Source organism: Corvus moneduloides, chromosome 11 (genome assembly GCF_009650955.1).
Source record: "Corvus moneduloides isolate bCorMon1 chromosome 11, bCorMon1.pri, whole genome shotgun sequence".
Lineage (NCBI taxonomy): Eukaryota > Metazoa > Chordata > Aves > Passeriformes > Corvidae > Corvus > Corvus moneduloides.
Genome location: NC_045486.1, coordinates 1310211 through 1325420, shown reverse-complemented (window position 1 = coordinate 1325420; position 15210 = coordinate 1310211). Strand labels below are relative to the sequence as shown.

The following is a 15210-nucleotide window of genomic DNA, read 5'->3' as shown; positions in this document are numbered from 1 at the left end:
GGCTGCGGATATAGCACTTTCCCACCAGGATTTCAAACTTCTGACTGTGTTTCAGCATCTCAGACAAGGCCCATGTTGTATTTTGTCTGCTGTTCAAGTCTCACTGTAGTCATCAGGAACCGACATTCGCATCTAACACAGTTTTAAGAAAAAAAATAATTTACTTAGAAAACTGCATATTATCCCCATTATATGGAATACTTATAATGGAATATTTTCTTTATTACATAGCTCATTAACTGGCTTATCACTGTTCCTCCTAATTTCTTTTCTAATTTTCCTATTGTTTAAGTAGTTGCGTAAAATTTGGCTTCAGTCCCAGACAGTCAAAGAATACTACAGGACTATTCTCACGGAGCACAGCAGTCCTGTGGAAGCTTTGTGCAACTGTGACTTCAGAGCTTTGAAAAATTACCCTTTCAAACCCATGGCTGTGTTTTGGTGCTTATCTGTAACACACAGTTTGCTCTCCTGGTGGGATCATCAATCTCTGTAGAGCACAAGCATGTTTGGGGCGCTGCTACATCCTCCATGCCTGGTCTGGATCTTTTCTCCAGCAGGAGTAAAATTCTCATTTTCTCAGTTTAACATCAACCTTTGAATAATATCAGTTCATCAGTGATTAGTGTACAATGAATGAATTTATAATCTTGACCAACTACTCCGCTAGCAAGTACTGATATGAGACTGAAAAGGGACAAACCTTATGAAGGAGAGAACAGAAGAATCACTGATTTCTTTGCAGCATCTTTTGGCAGAACAAACATCTCAACTCTGACTCACAGATTGTTCTGTTATATTCTATATGGTACTAAACATCCTTTGTTTTAATTCATCAAAACAGCCCTCCCTTTAGAAGTGCCCTCACAGGAACACAGTATGCAGATTGGGAATTCCAACTATATTTCCAGTTTTGACATTTCAATGTGAAAAACATTTACTCTTGGCAAAGGATACCCTCTCGTTATCAGAAAAACACAAGCCTCAGAAAACCATTACTTGATACAGTACCACAATACTACTAAAACCATCAACATCTAAATCATTCTTGTTTGATTTGTACTGGATCTGTTTCACTACAATTAACAAAAACCAGCCCCATGGTAACCACACAGTGACAAAATACATCTTTCTTTCAAGCAGTTTAAATGACTACACCTGCTTGTTACAGCCCCTGCCAATGCTGCCATAATTCAGGGCCCTTTTGGATACAGAGACCTGTGGGAGCAGCATGCTGGGAGGATGAGCTGCAGTCCTGGGTAGAACTGCACGGTCCAAAGCTGGTCCATGGGCATGGCAGGACCCAACAGGCCTCCAAGGGCCAAACCAGGACCTGGGCACTTTACTGAGCCCAGCAGCTCTCCTGCCCCTTCAGAGCAGCTACCAGGAGCACAGTCAAGACAAAGAGCACATTTGACACTTTTCAGTAAGTGTCCCTCTACCTCAGCATTTGGAGAGGGGGAGACCCCTGTAACCTTTGTTTATTTCCCAGAAAACACAGGAAAACACTCTGAAGTGCAGTTTAGCAAGGTACAGGTTGGCATGAGGAACACTGTGCTCAGACAAGAGGGACTTTCCATCATCCCCAGGCAGCATCTGTCACTTCAGCTGAGCTTTCCCTGCATTACTGCTGCTGTTCTCATCTCTCTGTGCAGTCCAGACACTGGGGTTGGATGCAAACGAGGAGAAGCTGCAGGCTGCAATGCCCCCAGGCTCCCTGGGCCTCTCCAGCTGCCCCTGCCCTGGGCAGTCAGACCAGAGGGTTACCTAACCTCTGCAGGTCAGTGTGTCCCACAGAGCTGGGGAATCTGCTGGAACACCACACACCTGGAGATGAGACACTCCAACATTGGGTATGACAATGTGTGAGCTCTGCGTGAGTCCAGAGCACTGGGAATGACCAAGAAATGAGCAGGAGAACAGGTCCCTGGTCACAGGAAAGAAAAAACTGTTGTCATCATTTACATTCTGAGAAACTGAGATAAAACTAGTCCAGTAATAATCTTAACAGCTTGTTACACAATGAACAGCAAATAACTGATTTGCTGCCTTTATCAATTTTACAGTACCAGTTCAGGCAGAAAGACAGAGATAGCACAGAGGGGAAGGGCCACAGGAGGGGAAGGGCCTTATTGGTCTACAACGCAGGCCTGAAGCCAAACAGAAATGCAGTGATATTCTGAAAGGGCAACAACCACCCTTCCTGCCTCCACCAGTGCTCTGCCAGCCATTTACTGACAAACTGCTGTTTACTGACAAATATTGACTGTATGCTCCCATTCATTCAAGTAAATGGAAACAGGCAGCAAAGCTTGATCCTGTAAAACAAAGACATTTACTATTTGATGCTCTCTAATCCCCTCAGCTGATCTCCTCAACCCAATGCCTCCCCTAGGCTTTCACTCACAGTTCAACATTTCCCTCTGTGAAAGGGAACCCGCATGACGACTTTTAAAAACTCTTTGTGAACCAAAATGACTTTAGGAAAATCTGTTTCTGTTAAAATATTTCAATTAGATTGCTCTGTTAATAACCAACAATGAAGCCAAGCACTACTTTACTCTTAGTATTTGCAGAACAAGGAGGAAGAGGCAGGTACTAGTGGTCTAAGGGGTGGGAAATTATGAAATGTCACTCCTAACTCAGCTGGTGACCTTCAGCTACTTCCTCTGATTATCTCCCACTTCTAAAAACACAGGAAACCTTTTTATTCCTGGTAATGCAGACCTGCATTCTCCTCTCATTTCTGTTACCAACAAGGTAGCAAAAGATTAGGTCTCTTGCTTTTAGACACATAGCAAAACCCAATTATTCTGTACTTGTTTTCAATTACTTTTTCACTTTTCATCCAGAAACTGGGGCCACAGTTCCTTACAGCAACACTACTTAAAAGACTGGGGCTGTACCAATTTTGGGACCTCTCTGCATAAAATTTCCAGCATATGGGAAGGTGATGCACCAAATATATTCCCAGTTCCCCAGACATTCCACTCCCTGCTTCTGTATCAAAAGGAGCATTTACACTATCAATCCTTTAAGAAGGCATTACAAACTATTAAGTGAATTCTACATGTATTTTAGCTCCCTTTCTCAAGCTACTGAACACCCAGGAACACCATGGAGAAGGAATCTGTGAGCACAGCTCAGCACCCCGCCTGTGAAGCAGGAGGCCTGCACTGCTCGATGTTACTGGCACAGCTTTTCCCTGTTTGCTCTCATCTGGCACAAACCAGGCAGAAGTGGCTCCCTCACTAACCTGCTTGTTGACCCAGATGACAGAGAGAACTCAGGAGAGGCCGATCTCTGGATTTCCTTAAAGCAATAAGATTCACTTCTTTGCCCATCATGAACTTCTGACTGGAGTTCCTGAGCTTTTCCAAGGACAACAGCTGTGTGATGCTCTTCCTCAGGTTCTACCAAGAGGAAAGACAGAGATTAGAAGGAATGATAATGCAAAATACTATTGTTTATAATTCTGCAGCCTAGAGATAGATGTTTAAGAAAAAAATAGGTTAAAAATATTTAAATATCAAAATCTCATTCCTACATACTGGTTTTCCAAAACTTTCACAGTTTCAAAGGTTTAATTTCTTTTCATGTATATTTAAAACAAGAAACCAACCAACAACTCCCTGAGAACCAGAAATGTTTCACTGTTGAGTTTCAAACACAAGGGGAGAAATAAAGGGTGACAATGTTTTACACGTCATAAGATGGAACTTTATTTCAGAAATTAGCAAGCACTTAATGAGACAGTGCTGTTGGCTGCTTGTGCCACTAATCCACTTCAGCCCCTGCATCAGAAGCTTGAGCTTTAAGCTCTACAGATCAAGTTAACAGGCTTATTTTCAGTTGTGATTTACTTCCTTATGCAGCTAAGACAAGGTCAATGCACTGACATTTCCATTTCAATAGGAAAAATAATTTGTAGACAACACAACAGACAAAAATTGAAAACCATTCTGCTGGTATTGTGTCAAGTGTTTCGTTCAATGAAAAGATGAACAGTTCTCTGAAAAGACACCTTCTGCCCCTCCAAAGAGAAAACAAATATAGGTTAAAATTTTGGTATGAAAAGATAGACTGCCCTTATGCCATACCCACAAATATTTTCAAGTGAGTTACTTAACTTGAAAATTGCTCAGGACATGAAGCCCTCCCCAGATCCATCTCACTGATAACTCAGATTGTGAGAGTCACAGATGTGTCCTGTCTCCATCTCAGGGCCCAAGCCATGTTCCTGCTCAGACCACTCTGACTTTTCTACCCTTCCAGCAATGGTTTGGACAGAAATGGCCAAGCAGAACTTTAATTAGAGTGTGGAGGGGCTTCACAATCTTTGGATTCAGCTCAGCTTGCCCTTTCTCTCCTGCTAACAGGCATAATTAATTATCAGGGGCATATTTTTGTCTGCTGAAAACAACCAGCAGATCCCAGTGAGTCAGTTGTCCAGCTAATGAAACACAACTCTGAAATGAGCAGGGTAAAAATAGCAAAGGCCTGTGCAATAATGCAGCCTAGCACAGCTAATATTTATTGAATCAAATTATTTAGCACCAATATCTATCAAATCCTTACAGCGCTCTCCCCTTAGGCACAGCATAGCCACATGTGCAAAAGTTATAAAGATGGGAAAACAGACATTTTAAGCTTAAAGATGAAAAGGAAGATGATGTAAATCAGGAACAGATGATTAAAATGTCACCACAAACAGTGAGCTTAAATTACATCAACCAATAGGAGAAGGCAATGGGAGAGATGGAGGGGGAAATTAAAATAAATGAACAAGCCAACAAAATCCCAACCAAACCAAAGGTCTGTTTTAATTCTGCACAATTCCACCACTTCCATGAGAACCCAAAGGAAGTGGGTAAGGAATGCAGACAAAGCCTTGGCTCTTCCAGCTGTTACCATCAGGCCATTACCAGCTTCTTCCTTTCCCATACTGTAATTCCCAGTTTAATACAAAGGCAATTGCTGTTAACAAGGAACCCTGAGGAAACAGGCTTTAGGCATCTGTTCCTTCCCTTGTAAATCACCTTTTTGCTTTTTCAATTGTTTATAGTCATCCGAGTGCAGATGTTTTGCATCAAACTCAAAACTGAAATTCCAAGGATTGTTGGAAGCTCAGTGAACAAAGTGTCATGGAAATTGTGCGGGTTTGCCAGAACCAAACGAGGTGCTGCTGCATTCTGAACACGATGCAGGATGATACACCTGATCCGAGTTATTTTCTATCTGATCACTCTTTTGGAAAAACTCTGTGGTTTTACTTCAGCTTCTCAGAGCCTGCAGGGCAGCACACACAGAACAGCTCACATAGGAGACAGACACCCCAGAATCCACAGCAGCCCATCCCTCCCTTCCAGAGTTGGAAATTAAGGCTGTGACCCCACTATCCAATAACACATTGCCTCTGCTTCTATACAGGAGAAGAATATCTTAAAATCTTTTGTCCTTAAGATTCCCTAACTTTCACTCTTCACACAGAAAGGATTATGCATTGCATCAAGGTCTGCAGGAAACAATAAGGATAAAATTCACGCTATTATACTTTTTTTTCATTGCTTTTTTTTCTTGAGAGTTCTGCCAGAAGAGCCAGCTCCAGAGAGAGCCACAGATTAACTCAGCTCAAGAGCACAGGGATTTGTGAGAGCTGGGGCAAACTGCACTGCCATGTTTTCCCAAGCATACAGACAACAGCACGTCCCATTTTGGCCAGTGGGATTCTCGCCAAAGCTCAGTCTCTTAAATAGATTAGAAATCCACAAGTTCTATTACGCTGAGGAATGCTCTTCTAAATCCCATATTCAAAGATAAGATGTTCCCTGCCAAAGCAGCCATGAAGCACAGACCAAAGGAGACCAAAGGATCCCACAGGGAACACGCTCGGAGCACACATGGGTGATGTTTGGTGCTGTGGGGAGGGAGGATAACGAACAGGCTGGAGGCTGTTCCTTCCTCCTAACAAGTGAGTGACTGCAGCCATGCATTCCCACTTCTCACTGTGCCCAAGCACACAAACACAAAACACAGCAAATCAGAGACAGGCAACATCCTGTGTGAACAGCCTAAAACAAGCCCAAGGATTTTATTGCTTCAGTCTCAGGACAAATAATTCCTGAATCCAATCCCCACAAATACTTTTGTAGCTCCCAGTTACCAACCCCTCTCACAGTAATGATCCTGGAAGGCTGAAAGGCAGCAAGCAGCACCCATCTTCACCTTCATTCCAGAGTGGTCACGTGGCCACCCTCAGCACCTCCAGCAAACCTGAACCAGAACCTGAAACCCCTTTTCAACCAACTGGGATGTGCCCCAGATAAACCACATCCAGACACAACACACAGAAATCAAACTAATATATTTATTACGGGTCATGCTTATGCTCCATACTAAAATCAACAGCAGTCAGTCATTTTAGGGTCTGTTTGATCTTTATGCTGGTTGGGTTTTTTTCCCCTTAAAGGTTCTAGAAGAGTGGTCTTAGTGCAGTCCAAGAGGGGACAATACTGAATGTCACTGACCTGTGGCTGCTGGCAGCTCTTTGACAGCAACTTCCTCTTTGTTTTGTTTTGCACCTTCTGCTTTGCTCTCACCTCTTTTCTTCCACCGTTTATTTACTTGATCCACCAAGAACTTGAATTCACTTCTGTGTTTGTTTCCTGAAAGGTAACAGAGCATCACTGACCACACCCACAGGACTAAGGTATGGCACAAACACTGAAAGGACGTGAACAAAAATGGACACAAAACACTGAATTAAAAACGTTTTTGTTACAGCAGATGAAAACCAACCCAGCACTGTGATATGTTCCACATTCTATTAACGATCCAAATCTGTGTCTGTGCTTTTATAGAGCTACCCACAGCACTGGCACAGATGAACACTTCATGCTCTGTGTCATGCCCATTACACTGTTGGGGTTTGGACCCTTTAGGTAAGTTAATAATGCAAATACTCTCTGCACTTTCAATCACTTGGTACATTTTAGGCAATCCTCTGGTGCTCAGCCAAAGCAATGGAATTATTTAACCTCGATACTTCAAATGCTTTACTTAGAGGCTGGGAAAATACCCAGCATCCTCAGCAGGATGCTGTGGATCACCTAACCCTGGCGAGGCAGGGAGGGAACCCACTGACAGGAGGGGGCAGCTGAGGGGGGTCGGGCTCTGCTCCCAGGGAACAGGGACAGGATGAGAGAAAACAGCCTCAGGCTGGGCCAGGGGAGGCTCAGGGTGGACATCAGCAGGAATTTCCTAGAAAGGACTGTCAAGCACTGTGTCACCTCCCTGAGGAGCCCATTCCAATGACTGACCACCCTTTCAGTGAAGAGATTCTTTGAGTATTCTACAATAAAATAACACCAAGTTCTGCCCTACAGAAGGAAACAGATTTGACACTGACTCCCTTTCCCTGAGTAGCTGAAAACACCACATAAGGCCAAAAATTCTGTTAATAAAAAGCAAGTTCTGCCTCAGATGTCGTGTCTGAGTTGCTGCACTCTCATTACGGAATTCCTTTGGCGCTTCAGTTTTTCCAGCATTACTATCTTTTGTTGTTCTGGCTCATGGCAGAACTACAAAGCTTTTCTGAAAAGAAATGTCCTGGCACACAAGCACTGCTCAGCTACACTGTAGATCACTGTGGTGCTGAAATGACACCCCAGGCACATCCCACCAACTGCAGCACCACAACGGAAAGCGGCCCCAGACAGAACGGCAAACATTTAGAACACAAGACAGCAGCAGCAGACCTTCAATGAACACTGTAAATTAAAAGATTTATAAGCAGAAAAGGCAACTGAATAAATTCATTTTCACAGCTGTATTTCCTTTCCTGTAGATTTTTTAACTCTTTAAATAGAGACCATGAAAAAAAGCAGAGTGGGCTGAGGGTGTCCCCGAGTCCTGCGGAGCAGAAGGAAGTGACAGCGGCTGTGATTGCCAGGCAGAGCTCCCAGCCAGCACATGTCAGCCAGCTCCCATCCTCAGGTTCATCAAGCCAAAGTACTAATTGCTATTTCATAAACAGCAAAAAAATGCCAACAGTGCAATGTGCAATTTGCCAAGCGCCTGGGAAAGTGCAAAGAAGCAGGAAAAAAAAAAAAAAAAAAGTGTTTTCTCCCAGACAGTTTGTCCTGCCTTTCCCCAAAGCTGTTCACAGCCCCCAGTGTGTTTTTTCATATGGAAAAGCAGAACAAAAGTACATATGGGAGGTTTTTATCCAGAATTTACACCAGAGTGCATTCATTCAGCTGGGAATTAGGGTCTGGGGTGCAAATGCTGTAAAATAGAAGGGAAAAAAACCACTTCGTTGTGTAATAAAGCTTTTTAAAGTCCATCTGTGGTACAGTGAAATAATGGCATTTGACAAGAGTTCTTTAACCTCAGACTGTTCTTGAATTTTAACATAATAATTCTTTTTTCATGCTTATGATTGCTTCCTTATTGTTTTTATGAGGAAATAATTACCTGACACCAGTTACCATTTACCTCTTTGATCAGTTTTTTTAATTAATTTTAAAACCGTATGTTCCCATTAAAATACTTCTCTATCTTCCCCTTTTCCCTATCTTTTTAGACTCTTAAGTTTTCAGTTAAGCTGCTTGAGATTATCAAGATCTCCAAGTGAGTAAATCAGTTTTGTAGCCATGCCCTTTTAGCAACCTAAACTCAATAAAACACCTGTCTTTGACAAATTAAGACAGTATTTAATGTATTTTTGTTCTAAATGTGTACAACAGACCAAGAAAGTAAATCCAGGAGCAGGAAGGCCAATCCCCTGGCTGGGGCTCAGGAAGGCCTTTCAGCAGTTCTGCTGCAGAGGGTTCCCAGTGACACCACACGCCTGCACATCCCACAGCCTGGCAGGAGACACCAACACCCTGCTCTGCTGCTTTCACGTCCAGCAAACATGGGAGGACGTTAAGAAAGAACAAAGTGCATAAATAGAGATGCCTTTGGAGGCAATCAGAGCGTGTATTTTAGTTCTATGGAAAATAACATGAATTTAAAAGCAAAATGAGGTGAAATTTGCATATTACTTACGATATTCAGCGTGGATCTCATCTATTTCTTCCTCTGTCTGGTCCTTTGTGAAGGTCAAGCTCTACAGAAATCACACAAGTGTTTTTAATGTAAATAAAAAGATGATAAAGCTGCAGACTTTGAAATTAGAGACTTACAACTGGAAGAAGCAACTATCTGGTTCCCCCCCCTCCCCTAGCTTTCAGCACCTCATCACATTAATTCACATTTACAGAACATATGCACAGTGTCCTGCCCTGCTTCCACCGAGTCACCAGGACCAAGCCAGCCCACGTAACACCCAGCACATGTGGGCCATAAAATATTTCCTAACACTGTGCAACAAACAGGCTTCAAAAGTCACCAAAGTATCAAATGTCATGGGAAAAGAACAGCGCTATTGCCAACACAGAACATGGAATTTGCTAACTAAATCCTAGAGAATTCTAGGAAGCAAAGTATTTATTACCCACACTGCCATGAAGGGTCAAAATCCTCCAGTATGGCCAAGGGAACATTACTCAAGAATTTTTTGCAGTCAAAAGTTGCTCCTACTTTAACGGTTTGGGCATAAAGCTCAGCAGTGCACCAAGGACACAAATGCGTGGTGGGAGAAAAATCAGGTTCATTACAGGATGCTATACCTGAATTCTAATATGCAACCCAGGAGTTCCCACAATAAAGCAATGGGCAGGCACTTTCAGTGCCCACTCTGCAGTTTCTGCTGGCCACCCCTCTGTGAGAACCAAGATCAGTCACTTACGTTTTCACCGGGTTTATTACACTCAAGCTGAACCCGAATCTTCTCATTCTTTTCCAGCTCTTTAACAACCTCTGCAACTGTTTGGAAATACAAGAAAGGGATCGCTGAAGCAGGAGCTGGGTAATAGAGAGCCGTAACAGCACAGACTGAAATTACCAAGAATTTAAAACACAAACAGCATTAGCCCTCCCAGAGGGAAAGCTCAGGCTCCAACGCCAGGCAAACGTGCAGTCTTTCCAAATCCTACTGAACCTCCCTCCTGCACACAACAGCGCTTGTGGCACACAGGCACATCATTCAGAGAGACTTTCCATTTCATACTGGATGTTTCAGTGGAAGACACAATAGTTGCATCTACTGTTTATCTTACTTTGTCCCCAAACCACCTTCCAGGGCAACAGAACCATGTGCAGGCTGAAGGCCAAAGCCCCCAGCCCACAGAGGAATTACAACCTACTTCAACAATCAACTTCAACTTCAGACACATCCAAAGCCTAGAAACAACATAACTGTTTCTTAACATTTAACTAGAGCCACGGCTATGCAGAACCCTGCACAGTTTACTCTGACATTTACTTTTACAAATCTGTTCCTGCATTTCATCATCTCCATTGCACTGCCAGGTAGCTGTGGGCAGTTATTAAAACAAACACTTTCACCAGACAGTGAAGCAGTCAGAACAAAAGCTTATTAAGCTGTGAAAGAATAAAACCTGTTCCAAACTGGTTTAAGCACACGCCAGGAATTTGGCACCTGTGCTTCCTCAGAAGCTCAGCTATTTGTGCTACATAGTGACCTCAGGCTCCCTGCTACCACCCAAAATGCACGTCTGCATCCTAAGCGCGAGTTTAATAATTCACCCTTTGTGCACAGGTTTTGAACAAAGGAAGAGTTTTGCATTATTTAGGGGAGAGCAGCTGAAGGACATGCCACACACCCCAGAACTCTTCCTTCACCCTGGATGAATGAGGCAGAGACTCAGTGCCACTTCATCACCAGCACTGAGTGCAGACTCACCCTGAGTACCCCCAGCAGGTTAAAGAAGTATTCTGCATTGATCTTGATTTACACAAGATAAATTCTTCCAGCTCCAGTTCTCCCAAACAGTCAAACCAGCGTTACTCCCACCTCAAGAGGTGACAGAAGGGGAAATGCAGACTGATGGTTTGTGATGGCAGCAACTTCCCTGCACTCTCTCACTTACCTGATTTGGGATTTAGGGAATCACATTGAGCATTGTACATGTGCACAAACTCCTGGTGTCTCTTAATGAGCTGCTGGCGGGTCCCAGAGGTAGACAGACCATGTTCCTTGAGCTTCTTCCTCAGATCTCGATCCGACAGCAGGTTATAAACAACTTTGGACATCAGCTTCCTTTTGTGAGCAGAACTGCCAAAGGAAAACAAAAGAGACTTTATTTAATTAATACTCTATTAAAATCAAAGTATTTACAATTACTTAAGGGTACTTCGCCCACTCAGAGTAACATACACATAAAAGAAACTTGGGTTTTCCACCCCAGTCCTGCTCATGTCTTACTTGATTCAGGTGGAGAAATATTAAAAGCATTAAAACATCAAGCCAAAACTTGAATTAGGAGATTTTTCAGCTTTCTGGGAAAATGTCTTTGAGAAAAATAGTCATGTACCTGAAGGCAGCAGTTCCCAGCTAACAGAAGGGTGGTTTGGTGATACAGAGAGAGACATTAAAGATAAGTAACAGTGCTCTCAGAGAAATAGCATCTAAAGCCAAAATTTGCTGCTTTCCATTGCTGTCTGTCAGAAGAACTCAACATTCCTGGCACAGCTGGGGAAAGCATCTTAATTATAGGAAACTGCCAGAGAGAATTCAAGTCCTAGTACCACTTTTGTCACCTAAAATTAGCAGAACATTTCCTCCTGTCAAATTAGCTCAGGCTTCCCTACACCTCCAGGTGAGATACTCTCAAACTAGGAAAAACAAAGGGGCCAAAACCCATCTACTGCCTCACTCATCTTCTGCAACTGCAATCATTCACAGAGGAACAGCACTTATTTAGACATTTTTCTTTCTGCAGCAAAATAAAGCTCAGCTGCACTACTCTGGATTAGAGAGCAGTTAACAGCTTTCCACTGTGAAAACAAGAGATTTGAAAACTATTCAGCACTTTCGACTTATCATGTTGAAAATTTCAAGGTTAAAAAAAAAAGTCTTATGCAAAAATTGTCATTAATTCATTTACTCTCATCCAGCCCTGTAGCATGGCTGGTAAAAAGAAGATGGATTATCACAATACACTGTTCAGGGAAACTTCTTTCAGATTCTTTGGGAAATACAAAAAAAATTCACAGAATAATTAAATCTTTGGAAAGTCCTACAGAAGCTTGGTGTGTATTCCAGTTCACCAGAAGCATGAGCTAAAGTGTGCCAACAGCTTTCCAGCAGCCAGCCCCAGGAAAACAGCTCACAACAGGCTTAAATCCAATGTTGGCTGGGTTTTCCCACGCTTAAGAAACACAGTGTTCTCTGGAAACACACTTACCTGTTGGAATTACCCCTGTGGAGCCTTGAGGGGCCAAATTAGCAGTTCTGCTGAAACTGCTCAGCTGTTAACACAGCCATGGTGCTCCTTGTTTGAGAATAAACAGAGCTCACACTCCTCAGAGAAGCACTAGGGATGTGCTGCTACTGGAACCACACACCACTGCCACAAACCAGACACTGCCAAGGGCCAGCACCCACCCAAAACTGCCAGTGCCCAAGGGGCAGTGTCTGGTGTGACACCTGCTGAAGGCCTAAGCAGTCTAGAGATTAAATAAGCAGAATTTTAAATCCTGTTAAGGACATGGGCATGACACCAAGGACAGATCTGGCTTGTATTTCTATTTATTAAGAACAGAGAAAGCACTAAAACACTCCAAACTGAAATTAAATGTAACATCAGATTTCATTACTCATTTACCATTTTTTCATCTTGAAAGTCCTTTAGCTTACGGACTGCACACTAAGCGTGACTGGGCAAAACAAGAGCTTTAACATAAAATTACTTTCTAATTCAAGGTTCAGGGGAATTGGAAAAATAAGCATTGCAGTACAAATCCTCCCAGTTCTTCAGTCTGATCAGTCAGAAATAACAACAGCCTAAATTTCTGCTGTAAGTAAAACAAACTGAAGCTCCACTTCTGATGTGAACGTGGCGACCGTGACCAATGCTGGGGCAGGGGCACAAAGCCAAAGGAATGCATTAATCTTATGGAAATCGAGATCTTCAGGAAATTTCAACAACCCCACAGCAGGGAGAGCAAGGCACAATTTTTATTCTTTAACTTGACAGCTATTGAAGAAAATGTCTCTTGGCACACCTGAACCAAGGCAAGCAATTCATTCACCAAATGAAAAATGGGAACCAGTGTTATCTGAAGGGAATTTTAATGCCAGGGAGAAGAAAGGTGACAAGAACAACGCACAGTCAAAGTTCTCCTCCCTGTGCTGAATTTGTTAAAGCATTGGCCACTGTCTTCTTGCCACTAAAAGCCAAAGAGCAATTGTGCTGGCAATCCACAGACTTTCTCAAGAGGGGACAATCCCCACTGTGATTTCGGAGTGCTCTACACAGCAGGGAAGCCAGAAACAAACACAAAGCACTACTATTACACCCCAGCAACAAACAGTTCTTAGTTCAGCAGTGCACAAACCAGCCACGTGCATTTGGAAGTTCTCAGAGCTGTTCCTTACCTTCGGAGGCTGTCCTTCTTCTCCTCTCTGGTCAAGCAGCTATCCAGATGTTTGTTTATATATTGCTCTAGGATAGCAACCTCACAAACAGGACATTCCACTGAAAGCAAGGGAGAAGGAATTTTCTAGTGTGGCTATAACAGCAAAGAGCAAATGTTTTCGTCTGAGAAACTAATTGTTGATTGAAAATGAAAATCCAAAACTCTAGATTTCTTGTTTTACAAGATCTCATGTGTCTGTCCAGAATCTTCCTTTTTAGCTCTTTCCAGAGCAACGAATTCCCTCTCTATGTGATATCAGACTGGCTCTCATCTTGCCTGCAGTCAGAGGGAATAGTATATCTAATAAAATCTAGACTAACACACACACACTACACAGTAACCTCGGGGCTAACAGAAACAGCAGCAGATTTCCCTGGTAATGCTTTCCACTTTTGCAGTATTTTACTCCTAAACAAAGGAGAAAACACTACAGCAGAAGCTTTATTCATGTTGACATTGTGTTCCCAATGTATGGCCCTCCCAGGACTGTCAATGCACAAGGTAACAGCCCCACAGGAACCCCACAATCCAGCCATGCTCCCCGCTCACTTCTGAGCACAGGTAACTGGATTCTGTGCTTGGCCTGAGGCTCACGAACACCACAGGCATGGATACACACAGCTCAATTACTATTGTACCATATTTTCAAGAAGCACCTATAAGCATTATCTGTAAAGACAGACTTAACATATTCCTCTTTAGCAGCGAGATTACGTCACAAACAAAAGGCTAATTTTGAATGAACAGGATGAGAGTCTGTATCCCCCTCTGTGTCAGCTTGAGGAAGCCAACTTTGATTTAAACAACAAAACAAAAAACAACCTCTGAAAAACACTGAGGTGTTGTGGGGATTGAGCAAGTTCTCTGCTCCACAATTCCCAACTCCCACTATGTCATATCCCAAAGGTTAAAACACCCCAAATGGTTGGGACAGTAACAAAACACACTAATCCTGAGCAGTCTGTGACTGAATTGGAAGTTACATTTGAGTTCTTAGAATAGGAATAAATAACACTAAAACCCCTCACTGCAGGCAAGCAGGTCAAAGTTTCAATTGCTCAAAAATAAATGAGCAGTAAAATTTCATTTGAGTTTCAAATTACCAACACAAGCAGGTCTGATGCACAAAGCCATGACAGGTTTCCCACGGCTCCTTTCCTGGCTGTGGTACCTCTCTGAGCAGGATTCACCCAGCTAATGAATACATATGAACTTCAGAGCGCCAGACAAATAAATCACGAAACAAAAGAACAGATAAATTTGAACTAATAAGAACCAGGGGTGTACTCCTACATGGTGTTTTATTTTAATTTAGGCTTTTGGCTGGGTCCATAGGATGGCTGCCAGCACGATAGAACTAAGAGGATTCTGCCATTTTATTGTGGTTGATTAGTATAAACTGGTACCATCGTGCTTCAAAATAAATTCACCTTAACTCTCTGGAATTACAAAAGAATGAAGCAGATGAATCTTCTGGAGAGTGTGTGAACAGAAATATTAACAGAGCTGCTGCCATGCTCATTTTGAGTTCAGGCTCACCCCACAAATAACAAACATGCTATAAAATAACCTGCATCTGGTTACTCAAGGATGAAGGAGGAATTACTTCATTTTTACTAAGTCTGTTGCACAGCTATTGTTTTTTAGTGTTGTTACTCAAAG

General features: G+C 42.7%; 1 protein-coding gene across 3 annotated transcripts in view; it reads right to left on the bottom strand.

Annotated features, from left to right (window-relative positions):
- Window positions 1-15210, bottom strand: part of RAD18 (RAD18 E3 ubiquitin protein ligase) — a 37707-nt gene that overhangs the window by 12409 nt on the left and 10088 nt on the right. For 2 of the 3 annotated variants that reach the window (XM_032120730.1, XM_032120731.1), the window contains exons 6-11: window positions 13508-13607; window positions 10998-11182; window positions 9794-9924; window positions 9052-9112; window positions 6528-6665; window positions 3257-3413 (exon numbers count right to left, since the gene is read on the bottom strand). In XM_032120730.1, coding sequence (XP_031976621.1) covers window positions 3257-3413; window positions 6528-6665; window positions 9052-9112; window positions 9794-9924; window positions 10998-11182; window positions 13508-13607 — 772 coding nt within the window. The remainder of the gene's footprint in view (window positions 1-3256; window positions 3414-6527; window positions 6666-9051; window positions 9113-9793; window positions 9925-10997; window positions 11183-13507; window positions 13608-15210) is intronic. The other variant, XM_032120732.1, reaches the window with a different exon arrangement.